This window comes from Telmatherina bonti (assembly GCF_933228915.1).
Source record: "Telmatherina bonti genome assembly, chromosome: 17".
NCBI lineage: Eukaryota > Metazoa > Chordata > Actinopteri > Atheriniformes > Telmatherinidae > Telmatherina > Telmatherina bonti.
In genome coordinates, this window is record NC_136615.1 from 15,862,490 (window position 1) to 15,874,782 (window position 12,293).

The 12,293-nt window shown below is 36.5% G+C and overlaps 1 protein-coding gene across 2 annotated transcripts in view; it reads right to left on the bottom strand.

Moving 5' to 3' along the window:
* The window catches only part of arhgap24 (Rho GTPase activating protein 24), a 66,096-nt gene that overhangs the window by 35,512 nt on the left and 18,291 nt on the right, over nt 1–12,293 (bottom strand). For both annotated transcript variants that reach the window (XM_079256657.1, XM_079256660.1), the window contains one exon: nt 6,920–7,007. In XM_079256657.1, the coding sequence (XP_079112783.1) occupies nt 6,920–7,007 (88 nt within the window). The remainder of the gene's footprint in view (nt 1–6,919; nt 7,008–12,293) is intronic.

A 12,293-nucleotide genomic window follows, 5' to 3' on the forward strand; every position in this document is an offset into this window, starting at 1 on the left:
TTAAAATGTAATATTGAATATTATCAGCATCAGTTATCACTAATTTAATGACACAATCTTTATTACAACGTGCACAACTCTTAGGCTAAGTCTCATTTAACTCAAACTGACAAAATATAACAAGATGCCATGCATAGTTTTCCAGATATTTTTGTTTGTTTAGAACAACTCGCTCCAAAAATATTGTTGTATCGGAATTTAAGAGTTGGATAAAATCTGCATATCTGTAAAAAGCCAATATGGAACATCCCTAGTTCTGTACAATTTTATAATTTAGTAAATCTTAACACTGACAGTAAATTAATAAAAGAGAAATTCAAGCTTTTTTTTTCTTTCTCTTGCAAAATAATGATTATATGACACATTTTTTATTCACATCAGCTGCTCCTCTCAGGATCACACCTTGAATTCCAACTGCAGACAGACAGCAGCTGTGAGCGCATTATACGGCTGAACTAGTGCAAGGTATTTTAGACTCTTCAGGTCCTTTCCTAGGTCCCAGCAGAGCTGCAGAGGAATTTATAAACACGAACTGATGAAAAACAGATTAGTTCTGCCAACCCCATACTGCTAAAATGTGACAAAGCAGCAGCAGTCACTGGACTTTTAGGCATAATAAAGTGAAGGTGGCACACTGTGTTTACTCGTGTAGAGCAAGTGCCAACAGAAATTATCAATAAATAATGTCACATAAGGGCCTGTTTGACTCTATGTGTCCTGACAGTAAAATGTCTGTGCAACAGATTAATAAGTTTTCCTTATTACGCTGCTGGAAGACTTTTAATTTGAAATGCTGTCGTCTGTGGGGTAATGTACTCGGCCTATCGGAGTAATTAAAGGGTGCTGGTTTGTTTAATTTAAAATCATCTACTCACCATTCATTCATCACCTTCAGGTGCTTACTGTCGACACGCCTGATTAGTCTGCCTACAAATGACCTCCTTTAGAATGAACAGTACTCTTGACTGTGGCCACAAAATTGCACATCTGTCATCAGCCTCCAATAGTAATCTGTTGTGTTAGCCTGAGATTCAGTCAGTTTAATGTTCTTCAATAAGAGAACTGACGTGTAGGTTTAGGATTTTGTTTCCTGATAAAGCACATTCCAAACAAACTAAAATTTGGATGTTTCTCATTAATTAAAACAACAATGGTCCTATTTACACAAGTCATGTCTGTTGTCAGCCGAGCACAACCCCAAGTTTCGTTGTGTAAGTGTGACATACACCTCAGTGACTTGCAATACTCTGCAGATGGCAAATAATGATCACTCTTATAAAAACTAAAACAAAACAGATTTAAAATTATGATTCGACAATTTAAACATAGATCACATTTGCATTGATTGCAAAGGAAAGATTAAACCAAGTTTTTATATTAAGTAATGTAATGCATAAAATCTCACTTTGTGAAAGACACACATATGACATATAATAATGATAATAATATAACATATATCAAATAACATATATACAACTCATATCACAAGCATGTGGTTATTATTTTTTTGTCTCTATAATATAATCATATAACAAATGAACTGCAACTAAAGTTTCTATTTGTCTTCTTCTTGTTCACATTGCTCTATTTACCAAGACTGAATTACAGTAATGTTACACTGTCATCCTTTATTAAGTACATGAAATCACACTTCTGACATAAAGCGTCTTCTTTTGCATTGTAGTATCTTACAAAACCACATGAGGGCGCTATAACCTTAATTTTAAAAAGGCCTTCCTCATTTTACTTTAGCTAAAACTTAAAATGAGGAAAAGCATAGACATTATTGTATGTCAGCAGAGCAAAGTAATGATGCTGCTAGAGGAGGAAATTCCACTAATGCAGCACATTATTGTGTACTTTTTATGCTTTTTATACGTAAACTGAAGTTATACTTGAGGCCATCTGTTGCAATATGACCCCAGGGTTCTCTCATGTAGGAAGAGATGTTGACCTCTAGGGATGAGCTGGGAAATCTTCCCATAATGCAGAAGCCTCTTGCTGTGACTAGACCAGCAAATCCAATCAGAAAGACAGAGACACAGAATCAAAGACTGGGCCTGGGGCTAAGAAAAAAAAATCATTTTAGAGCCAAAGCCTTGAGTTTATTGGTGCTTGGAGGAAGACATGCACACTGTTTCTCCATCAAAAACACAGCAGGGAGAGCTTCCTGTGTTGATTCTTGTTTTATGGGAATGGAATGATTAATCACAATTGGATACCAGGGAGTGACATTTAGCAACAGGTATTTATTCAGCTCAGGCAGGTAAAAGAAATTAATCCTATGTGCCATTTGGACTGAATTAATAATTTGCTGTTGGCAGGCTCTGCTTGCTCTGCTCCACTGTTCAGGGCTTATATCAGCTGTATTATGATGACTCCTGACATTCTGAAGAGGATTCGGCTTCAGATAAATCTGTACAGAACCTGAGCGACAGGAAGTTTCAATGTGTATTTCAGATATGTGCACAGAGAGAGACTTCTGGTTTTTAGTTTCATTCTTTTATGCTGACATTCATCTCTCCTTTGTGCTTGCACATGTTGTAACATGTAAGTCTGACAGGGAACAATGTGGCTGGAAAACAACCTAAGTCTTGGTTCAGGTGAGCAAAACAAGAACTCCATTGAGTCTCTGTCATACATACAGACACAACCATGGTTTCAGTCTAAATATTGTGTGCAGTGTAGTGAGTTTGGCCCCTTACGGCTGGAGACTTTACAGCAACCAGATGTGCAGAGGCAAGAGACAAGAAAGCCGAGAACAGGAAGGAGGAACAGAAAAGGCATCAGAGAGGGCTCAGAGCAGGTGAATGAAAGTTGCAGAGATGTTTACCCCCCAACTTTTTCAGTTTCTACGCAGTGACTAAATAAAACTTCCTAAAGCAGCTGAAAAGAGAGACTTGGTTATCAACCAGAGTAGTTTCCCAGTGTTGCTTCTCAAGCCCCTGGTAATCAGCAGACACTAAAACTCATGTTTAAACCTCATCACAACTCCAACAAGACAACAAACATCTCTGTGCAACTCTCCTTTCCATCTGCTTCCCTTGCAGCCCCCCACCCCACCATACCCCTTCACTTCCAGTATGTTGTGTTCTAGCTGCAGTGCCACATTTAGAGCAGTGGAATATATGTGTTATGTTTTCCTCTCATTTGCGCTCTTAGACTTCTTTATTGGCTGCCTCATAACAAGCCATGTCCTTGTTTTCCATCAGTGTGAGTGTGTGGAGGATATGCATGAGTAACATTACAGCATCCACATCGTCACAGACAGCTCAGCCTTTGACAATGTGAAGGAGAAATTGCTATGGACACGGAGATCATTGGAGTGAAGCAAGAGCCTGTTTGCAAACCAGACATACAGAGCTGAATAAAACTTGTTTTGCAATGTATTTAAAGCATCAATAATGTGCTCATTTACGGGTTTAGAATTAAATTTCTGTCAGCTACATTATTTTTAGATGCTTCAATGTCCATAAGTTACATTTTCTACAGTAAACACAGGCTTATTTATGTCTTATTTATGTCTGATGTGTGTTGATTGTCTGAAATAGCTCCAGTCTTTTTTCCCTGCAGTCTGTCTGACTGATGAAAATAACAATTTGATGGTCACTTTGTCAAGTACAACAATTAATCTATTATAAGAAAACAAGCATTTCTGCTTCCCAAAAACAATGTAAGAAAGAAAGGAAAAGACTCCAAACAACATATTAACACCTTAATGAGTAGCTTAATAGAAAAATGCTTATTAGTTGATCTTGATATCAAAGATAATGTCATTCATTCTGTCAGATATTAATAACTGGCTGGGCTTAGCTTCAAGGAGCAAAGATGTTAAACTCTATTGATTAATTCAATGAACTTTATTCTATATAAGAACGCAAACAAGCAAGTAAGCATATAGGCATATAACAGGTAATATAATATAACATAACACATGTATTCCATATACAGGTGAACATATAAATATGCTGACCTGTTGACCTGCTTCTTAAAAAGCTCTTGATATAAATAGAGGCTTGTGTTGTATATTTCAGGGTATTCAGGCAAACAATAGCATCTTCTACAATGCATCCCATGAGGTAAGTGCAAATTTGTCACTGTGCACCTTTTCAATTTGCTTAGTGCAGCAAAAATTTTCTCATTGCCAACAACAAGCCATAGAAAATAATGGGTTTCAGATAGCTGCTGTTGTGCTGTGTCTGACAGGACTGTTAGGCCCCGTCTTTCACAGGAAAACACCGGCAATTCATCAGATCTGCTCCTGTCACAGCTATTACAGAAATACTCAGATGGGATACTTTTGGTTTTCCACTGGTTTACTTGGTCATGAAAACTGTGACACTACATAAAGCTGCATCTTCTTTTGATAACACTAAATTATTTCAGAACTGGAACAATATATAAACTGCATAAGAAGTTTTAAACTATTTGCTGATAACTACATTTACTCTCACTATGGAGGCCATACGAACCACAACAAACTGTCACAGCAAAAACTCACATGGATAAGCAAAATACTCCAATATGACTTATCCTTCTAAGATGATGCAAGTATGACATGGTAGCTGAGCTTATTATTGCATGAAATTAAATTAATGTCATTGTGCTGGATCATTGTAATTGCTTCATAAAACATCAATCTGTTGTCCATATCAGCTTCTACAAATCACTGAAGACAGTCCCAACAAACATCCAGTTAAACATCACAGATAAGGAGAATTTAGAAACACTGATTAACCTGAAACACTTGTTTCTGGGCTGTGGGAGGAGGTTGAAGTGTCTGGACAGAGCCCAGGCATGTACAGGGAGAATATGCGAACTTCACACAGAAAAAGCCCCAGCCTAGGAGAGGCAATGCTGCTAACCACCACACCACTGTGCAGCCCACATGGAAACATTATATATAACATAGATTCAAATCCATCCAGAGAACATGGTATTTTACCAAGTAATTATGCCACACACACAAAAAAAGTATTGCACTTTACTGGTAAATATGTCACTTAATTCCTCATACTTGTATGACATTTTATGTGTCTATAGACCACATAATTTCTCTGGAGGGTTAAAAAAAAAGCTATTTCACATTCAGCCTCAGAAGTAATGCTGGCTCACAAACTTTTTCACGTAAAAGTAATTAGATTTCACTCCCAGAAGTCACATATTTCAGTGTGCAAAGTCACAGAAAAGGAGGACTGAAACTGAGACTGCAAAAGACCACAGTAAGTCATTGAGGCATGTGATTATGTCTGCCTGCTAAAATAAAAGTCTTATAACAAAATACAAATTGCATTAGAATGATTAACACAGCTGTGATGAATATTTGCCGACACTAATGCAAATTGTCCTGGATATCACTGATCTTCTGCAACTTTAAATACTGTGCTACATCTTGTTAACACTGAGTAATGTCTGGGACATGATAATTCACGTCAAGTTTAATTTCTTTTGATGAATAAGTGTTATTTTTGTACCTGCAGCAGTTCAGTCAGCAGTTAAATGTAGGTATTTTAAGTTGTACTAAAGTTAGAAACAAGAAGTGAAACTACAAAGTTTTGTTTTTCAAGCTTCTCTTTTTTTCTTTGATGACAGATTTCTTTTTAGCCATCATTAGAAATGTCATTTTTTGCACAAAGCAGCAAATCATTGCCAAATTTTCCAAAACCCAAGTTAACTTGAATAACTTTCCAGTCTGTCATGCAGAAAAGAAGCAGCAAGTTCATGAAACAACCTCTGTAGTAAACTGCTTATCCTCATCTGACGCTGCAACTGTTGCATAACTAGCAATGCCATAAACAGACAAAAACACAATCAATGGCTTTTTTCAGCAAACTTGAAAGACACCAGGACAGTTCTAACCAGCTGCTTAAATAACTTGTGAAACCTTAGCTCAGTTTGAGCACTTCCTGATTGACCTTTCACTGACAAACGTGAGATTTGTTGGTGGACCTGTAGCCGTCTGCTTGTGCATGTGTCTTCAATGGGAGTTCCCCACAAACCTTATGAGCAGAAGCTTTAGTCGTTGTGCTTTGGCTCCTTCTTCAAGAAACTAATTTGGCTGCACACCAGGGGAAAGACATATACAAATAAAGAACAAGAGGTTGTAGCAGACATCCTGTGTTTTCTTCTGGGCTTTCCAAGAGCTTTGCCACTGACATCTGTGTCTGTTTTCTCTGTGTTCATGAGTGTTTTAAACATCTGTTTCTTACACTTTGACTCTCTACATTGCACTAAAGGAAAAAAAAATACCCCATTTTTCATTTGCATTGATTTGCATTGTTTTTATTCAGTTGTTTTATCTTTATCTGCCCTTATCTGGTCAGTGATTCAGATTTAACTTCAACACAAGCTACAAAAATCCTAAAGACACTAAAATATAACAAAAGTTAGAATTACAACACATTTCTGTTTAATATTCAGAAATACCTGAAAATGTGAGACAAATACAAAGGATGATAGTAAGAAAAATGATGGTAAGATATCAATCTAACAACTATCTCTTTTCCCTTGTATGTCTATCCAGTCTACCCATCAATCACAATGTGGCATCGTCCAATATCTGTCTTTTTTTTTTTTAAGGCACATATTGATAAGCACATAACTGAAATAAGAAATACCCTTTTTAATAGAAATAAACCATGTTGAGATGCAGTATCTTCTCAGCTAATAACAGGAAAAATGAAACCAGATACAGATGAATTACAGCATATAGTCTGTGTTATTATGTAAAAACTGAAGGACTGTGGATGTAATAACTATCCCAGAAAAACAAACAAACAAAAGAATAAATAAAAACCCAAACCCCTACATTTTATTTTTTTTTACCTCATGTTTTTGATTCTTTTACCTCCCAGTGAGCATGGCTACCCTTATTTTTCCCTCTGTGAGTTCTAATATGATTTAAGTTCTTTAATCTTACCTGGAATGACCTCAAAGAGAAATTTCCCCCCTTCATCGCCACTGGTTGGATGTTCTGTAACTTTGTTTCCGGGTAAAAAAATGACTCCCTGTGGAGAACAAACAACAAACTCATCAGAAACCATTAGCTATGTGCTGTTGCTGGAAAGTCATTCATTTTAATAACTGACTGAATATTTTATGTTACAATAACATCAAGTTTCAGATCCCAGTGACCATTTGATTTACATGAGTCATTTATAAGGAACATAAAACTGTTTACAAAGACCACAAAACTTATCCAGCCGTTCTCGAGTAACAGCTGCACTCCTGAGCTCAGCAACATCCACCTCTTGTATATCATGGAAAAATGTACTTAAAAACTGACATGTTTGCAAAATGTTTTCACACTGACATGATGTGTATAGGCCCCCAGGGATGCTTCTCAATAAGGGGTTGTAGATGTGGCAAAGTGGCAACATTACAGAGGATCACATCTTTCCGCCTCAGCTCTGTCCACAATGATACATCACCTGCACCACCCTCTGCTTTAAATAGCAGGAGCATCAGCATCTTTTGCAAAGTCGAAGTCACAGTAACCTTACAGTCAGTAACTGGACCAAAGATGACACTGATATAAACACAGAAGAGGTCACACTTCAAGTTCAGTTACTTACTGTGAGTATTTTAAATATAATGCTTCTGTAAATTAAAACAGACATTTTGTTATAAATGTGACAAAACAATGATAAAAACAATGGTTTAAAAAAGGTACAAAATACATTAATCAAATGTGTTAAAACTGTGAAACAATTAGTTCATTTTTTATTTAATGCCTGTTATTCATTGCAGAAGGGCTGCTGTGTCAGGCATGCAGAGCATGGCTTTAGTCACATTTGTGGATGCAGCACTTCTAAGAAATTTATCGTGTGGTCATTCTCTGAAAAACAATATTGTCTAGCTATGAGATCAATCTGGATGGCATTAATTTGGCTTCTCGTATTACAGAGAGGAGTTATTTCTGACCAGGATTTGTCCTTCAGCTGGTATTTGAAAAAGGTTTCTAGAACCGCTTTCTTCCACCTACATAATATTGCACAAATAAGGGGCATCCTGTCTCAAAATGATGCAGAAAAACTAGTCTGGGCTTTTGCTACTTCACATTATTGCATTTCCTTGTTAATGGGCTGCCCCAAATATGCCCTGAAAAGTCTCAAAAGTGGTCAAAAATGTTGCAGCGAGGGTTCTGATGAGAGACCATATTTCTCCACTTTTGGCGTCTCTTCATTGGATTCCTGTTAAATTAAACAGGAAAAAAATTAAAATTCTTCTCCTCACATTTAAAACTCCCCATGACCAAACTCCATTGTACATGAAAAATATAATAGTTCCATATATTCAAGTTAGAGCACTTTGCTTTCAGACTGCAGATTTACTTGTGGTTCCCAGAGTCTCTAAGAATACGATGGGAGGAACAGTCTTCGGGTATCAGGCCCATCTCTTATGGAACCAGCTCCCAGTTTGGGTTTGAGAGGCAGGCACCCTCTCTAACTTGCAGATCAAGCTTAAAAGTTTCCTTTTTGATAAATCTTAAAGTTTGGTGGTGGGAATGGGAAGGTGGATAGTCATCCCTCGACTGCTGAGGGACGTCCAATCATGTACTGATTTCCTTTTCATCTCTCTGCTCATCATCTTCCATGTAGAAATGTATGACAGTATTGACATCACTGACATATTTTTCTTCTCTCTGCAGGTCTTCCTGGATAAATGTTTCAGTGCATGTTGGTCTCCCTTTCCTGTCCTCTCCATCCCAACCAATGGCCATCTGACATGGGTTCTGCCGGAGATTTTTCCTTACTGGTAAAGTGGAGTTTTTTCCTTTGCAGTGTCGCCTCGTGCACGCTCAGGATGGGAAAAATCAAAATCAAGATTTGATGAAATCTATTGCTTTTCCTTAACTAGGCTATTTATTCAGAACTGGGTTCAATTAATGTGTCTGTAACGTGCCTGATATGACTTTGTTGTGAAGTGGTGCAATACAAATAAAGTAAAATGACATTGAATTAAAAAAAAAAAATCTAAAACGTCCTCTTCTCTTCAGACTTTCTTGAGAAAATGCACAAATGTTCTGTATCAGAGACTCATAATTTTTTGCAGAATGTCAACAAGTCCTAACAAAGTATTTGAGTAATCCCACCAGACTGATAAGTTTTGGCAATAACCATGTAACTTCTTCTGCTTTGCAACTGAATAATTTGCCCTTAACTTATTACAGAATCAGCAGACTTAACTTTATAAACATATTGTTTCTCAGTGCAGCATCTTACAGTCGTTAGCCAGACCTCTAGCTAGATTATTGCTAATATGGACAAGATGTTCATGAGTGACAGCTTAAGTATTTGGGACTCGTGCACAGTAACAGGATCTAAGCAGGAGTTGGTTTCCTCTTTAATGAGCCATAACTGTGACAACTTGGAAGTGGAAACTACCTGAGGCCCCAGATGAAGTACTTTAAAGGGGGCTATAAAGACGGGACAGACATGCTCCAAAGTAGAGGAGAGAGGAGGGAGTGAGCTTATTTGATGTGGTTGTCAGTAAGAGATTCTGCTTTCCATCACTATCTCCAGCTTAAAAGAACCTTTAAAAGCTGTTTTTCATTGAACATGTCTTTTCATCATGCATATTGTATCGATTGTTGGAAAACAGTAGATGAATGAGTTCTGTGCATGTGAAAAACAGAGTTATGCTCTATTAATATATTCTCTAAAAAGAAAAAAAAAAGAAGCTCTGTATAGGTTTTCTATAACCTAAAACCACCATACCACAGATATTCCTCTCTTCTGTTTGAGGCTATAGCCTTACTTTCCATACGCCCTCCCTGGTGCCCTGTTGTTTGCTGCAGACAAACGCGACCACAGGCGGAGAAATATTTACTCAGTGAGGACGGAGGCACCATCCTGGCCCCACCCAGTGTGACAAAAACCCAGCCTTTTTGTGGAACTTGTTTTGTTATTTTAAATACTTTGACTTGCCGTTAAGGATGATGTCATTTTTGGAGCCTGGGCAATGACACAAACCCAATTATCTTTTATTTCCAAACAAACAAACTACACTTTCTCACTCTGCTTACACACACACACACACACACACACACACACACACACAGTGTAGAAACACGAAGATCTGAGAGATCTGTCACAGAATAAACTGCAGGGGGCTCAAGCTTGAAAGCCTGTTTCTGAAGATGTGTCCAAAATTATGTTCCCTGTTAAATTAAATGTCGTTTTTGTCAGATTGCAAGTAAATACTGGAAAACCAGCTCTGTTTATTCGATGACATATTCACAAGTTTGTCTGAGCAGCCTTCATACACTGCAACAATAAAATCCATTTGTGACCTTTCTGGTGGTTAATTCAACATTTAACCTCCACATATGTTATAACTTTGGATGATAGGATTTGTGTCTTAATGGGATCTTCAGCAATTGATACAGATCATCTTTCCTATTAAAATAAAAGGCTTTCCAGTTAAGTTTTTTCCCCCCAAACCTTCATCTTTGCCATGGTGATTAAAGACAGTTTGAGGGAAAAGCAGCTGCTTTGGACAGACCTACATTGTTAAAACCACACACAATGGAAACCATTCCCATTTCCATAGTGTGAAGTACTGCAGTTTTGTTCTACTCCTTGCCTGATTTCTTTGGCATATTACTGGATTGGCACTGTGATGCACCAGCTGCAGCTATTCTTGATGCAGGGAATGAACATTTCAATGACATTTGCTGTTTGAAGATGAGCATGAGTAACATGAATAAGAACCAGTGGCAGTCATTAAACTCCCATACCATCCACTGTCTTCTTACTTTTTGCATTTGGATCAGGTTTAGGGTGCCTAACTACTTTGTTGATATCATCCTTTCATAATATTAATTCTGCACAATAAGATTTACGCGCAAGGGAGGTAAAAAGTACATTCAACTATGAGGATGAGGATCCTTCTCATCTCATGGATCTTTGTTTAGTGTGAGTCTGGCCTTCAAGTCACATTAATTCGTCACGATAAATATATTAAGTTTGATAAATGTGTCTTGCATGATAAAACAAATTATATATATATATATATATATATATATATATATATATATATATATATATATATATATATATATATATATATATATATATATATATATATATATATATATATATATATATATATATATATATACTTATACATGTAAGTATATGTTTTTGTATATATGTTTGTATATATATATATATACACTGGTTCCATTTGTGAATTATGAAATAATACCCTTGTTTTACTATTTAAAAAGACCACACCAAAAGTACATTGTAAAAAATTCAGTAAAACCAAATGTATCATTAATTGAAATAGTAATATTCTAGACAGCTCCAAATCCATACATATATCCATTAACTACTAAATTATCTCCTGTTGAATAATGTGAGAGGTTAGTTAAGATGAATTATACAAATTATAATTATACAAAAGAAGCATTAAATCACCGAAAAAAATGACAGGGACCATTTAACAAGCTCTGTGAGCTTGAAACAGGCAGGAAGATATGGTGATGTTATGAGCGGTGAGGTTTCCTTGTTGGATAAGGAAGCCACATATCTGATGCCATTATCTGAAATCATTATCTACAAATGACAAGATAAGTAATCATATTGTTAAATTTTAATACAGGAAGACTTTAAAGGAAGTCTGGGACAGAGCTGAGGCCTTATCTGCATGAATTACTTCTTAAAAGCTGTCTGTAACTACGCAGCATGACATCAGGCCTCCAAAAGAAACATTTAAGCACGAGCCGTTCATTTTTATTTATGGAAACATTCTGAAAGACTGAACTGTTCTCAGAAACTGATCTTAGATTGGTTGATTTTACTCTTTAACACAACCTCAGAGCAAAACCAATATGCAGCATCATATAAAACAAAATAATACAGTTTTACAGCCATATACTTCTGTTGATATATATATATAAAAAACTGGAAATGTGAATTTTTACTGTGATCAACAAAGCAAAGAAAAAGGGAACCAATAAATCTCTTGTCAGCAGTTCAGAATGTTCCCAAAACTCATTATTTAACCTGAGAAAATGGGCAATGTAATTTCTTAATGTACCTTTATTAAAATCAGACTACCGCTTTGACTTCTTGGAACTAATGTTCTAAAGGATAAAAGTGACTTTGTGAAGCTACACTGCTGAACAAACCAAATACTGAAAGGGAATAGTTCAAGTTTCTCTTGAGTTGTGATGAAACAATGACTGTGAAGATATCGAAGACTGTGGAGGTGTGAGCGTGAACTGAAGAAAGGTGGTGAGTAATACCTTTTCTGGTGAAACCACTTATTCTGATGAAGTAAAG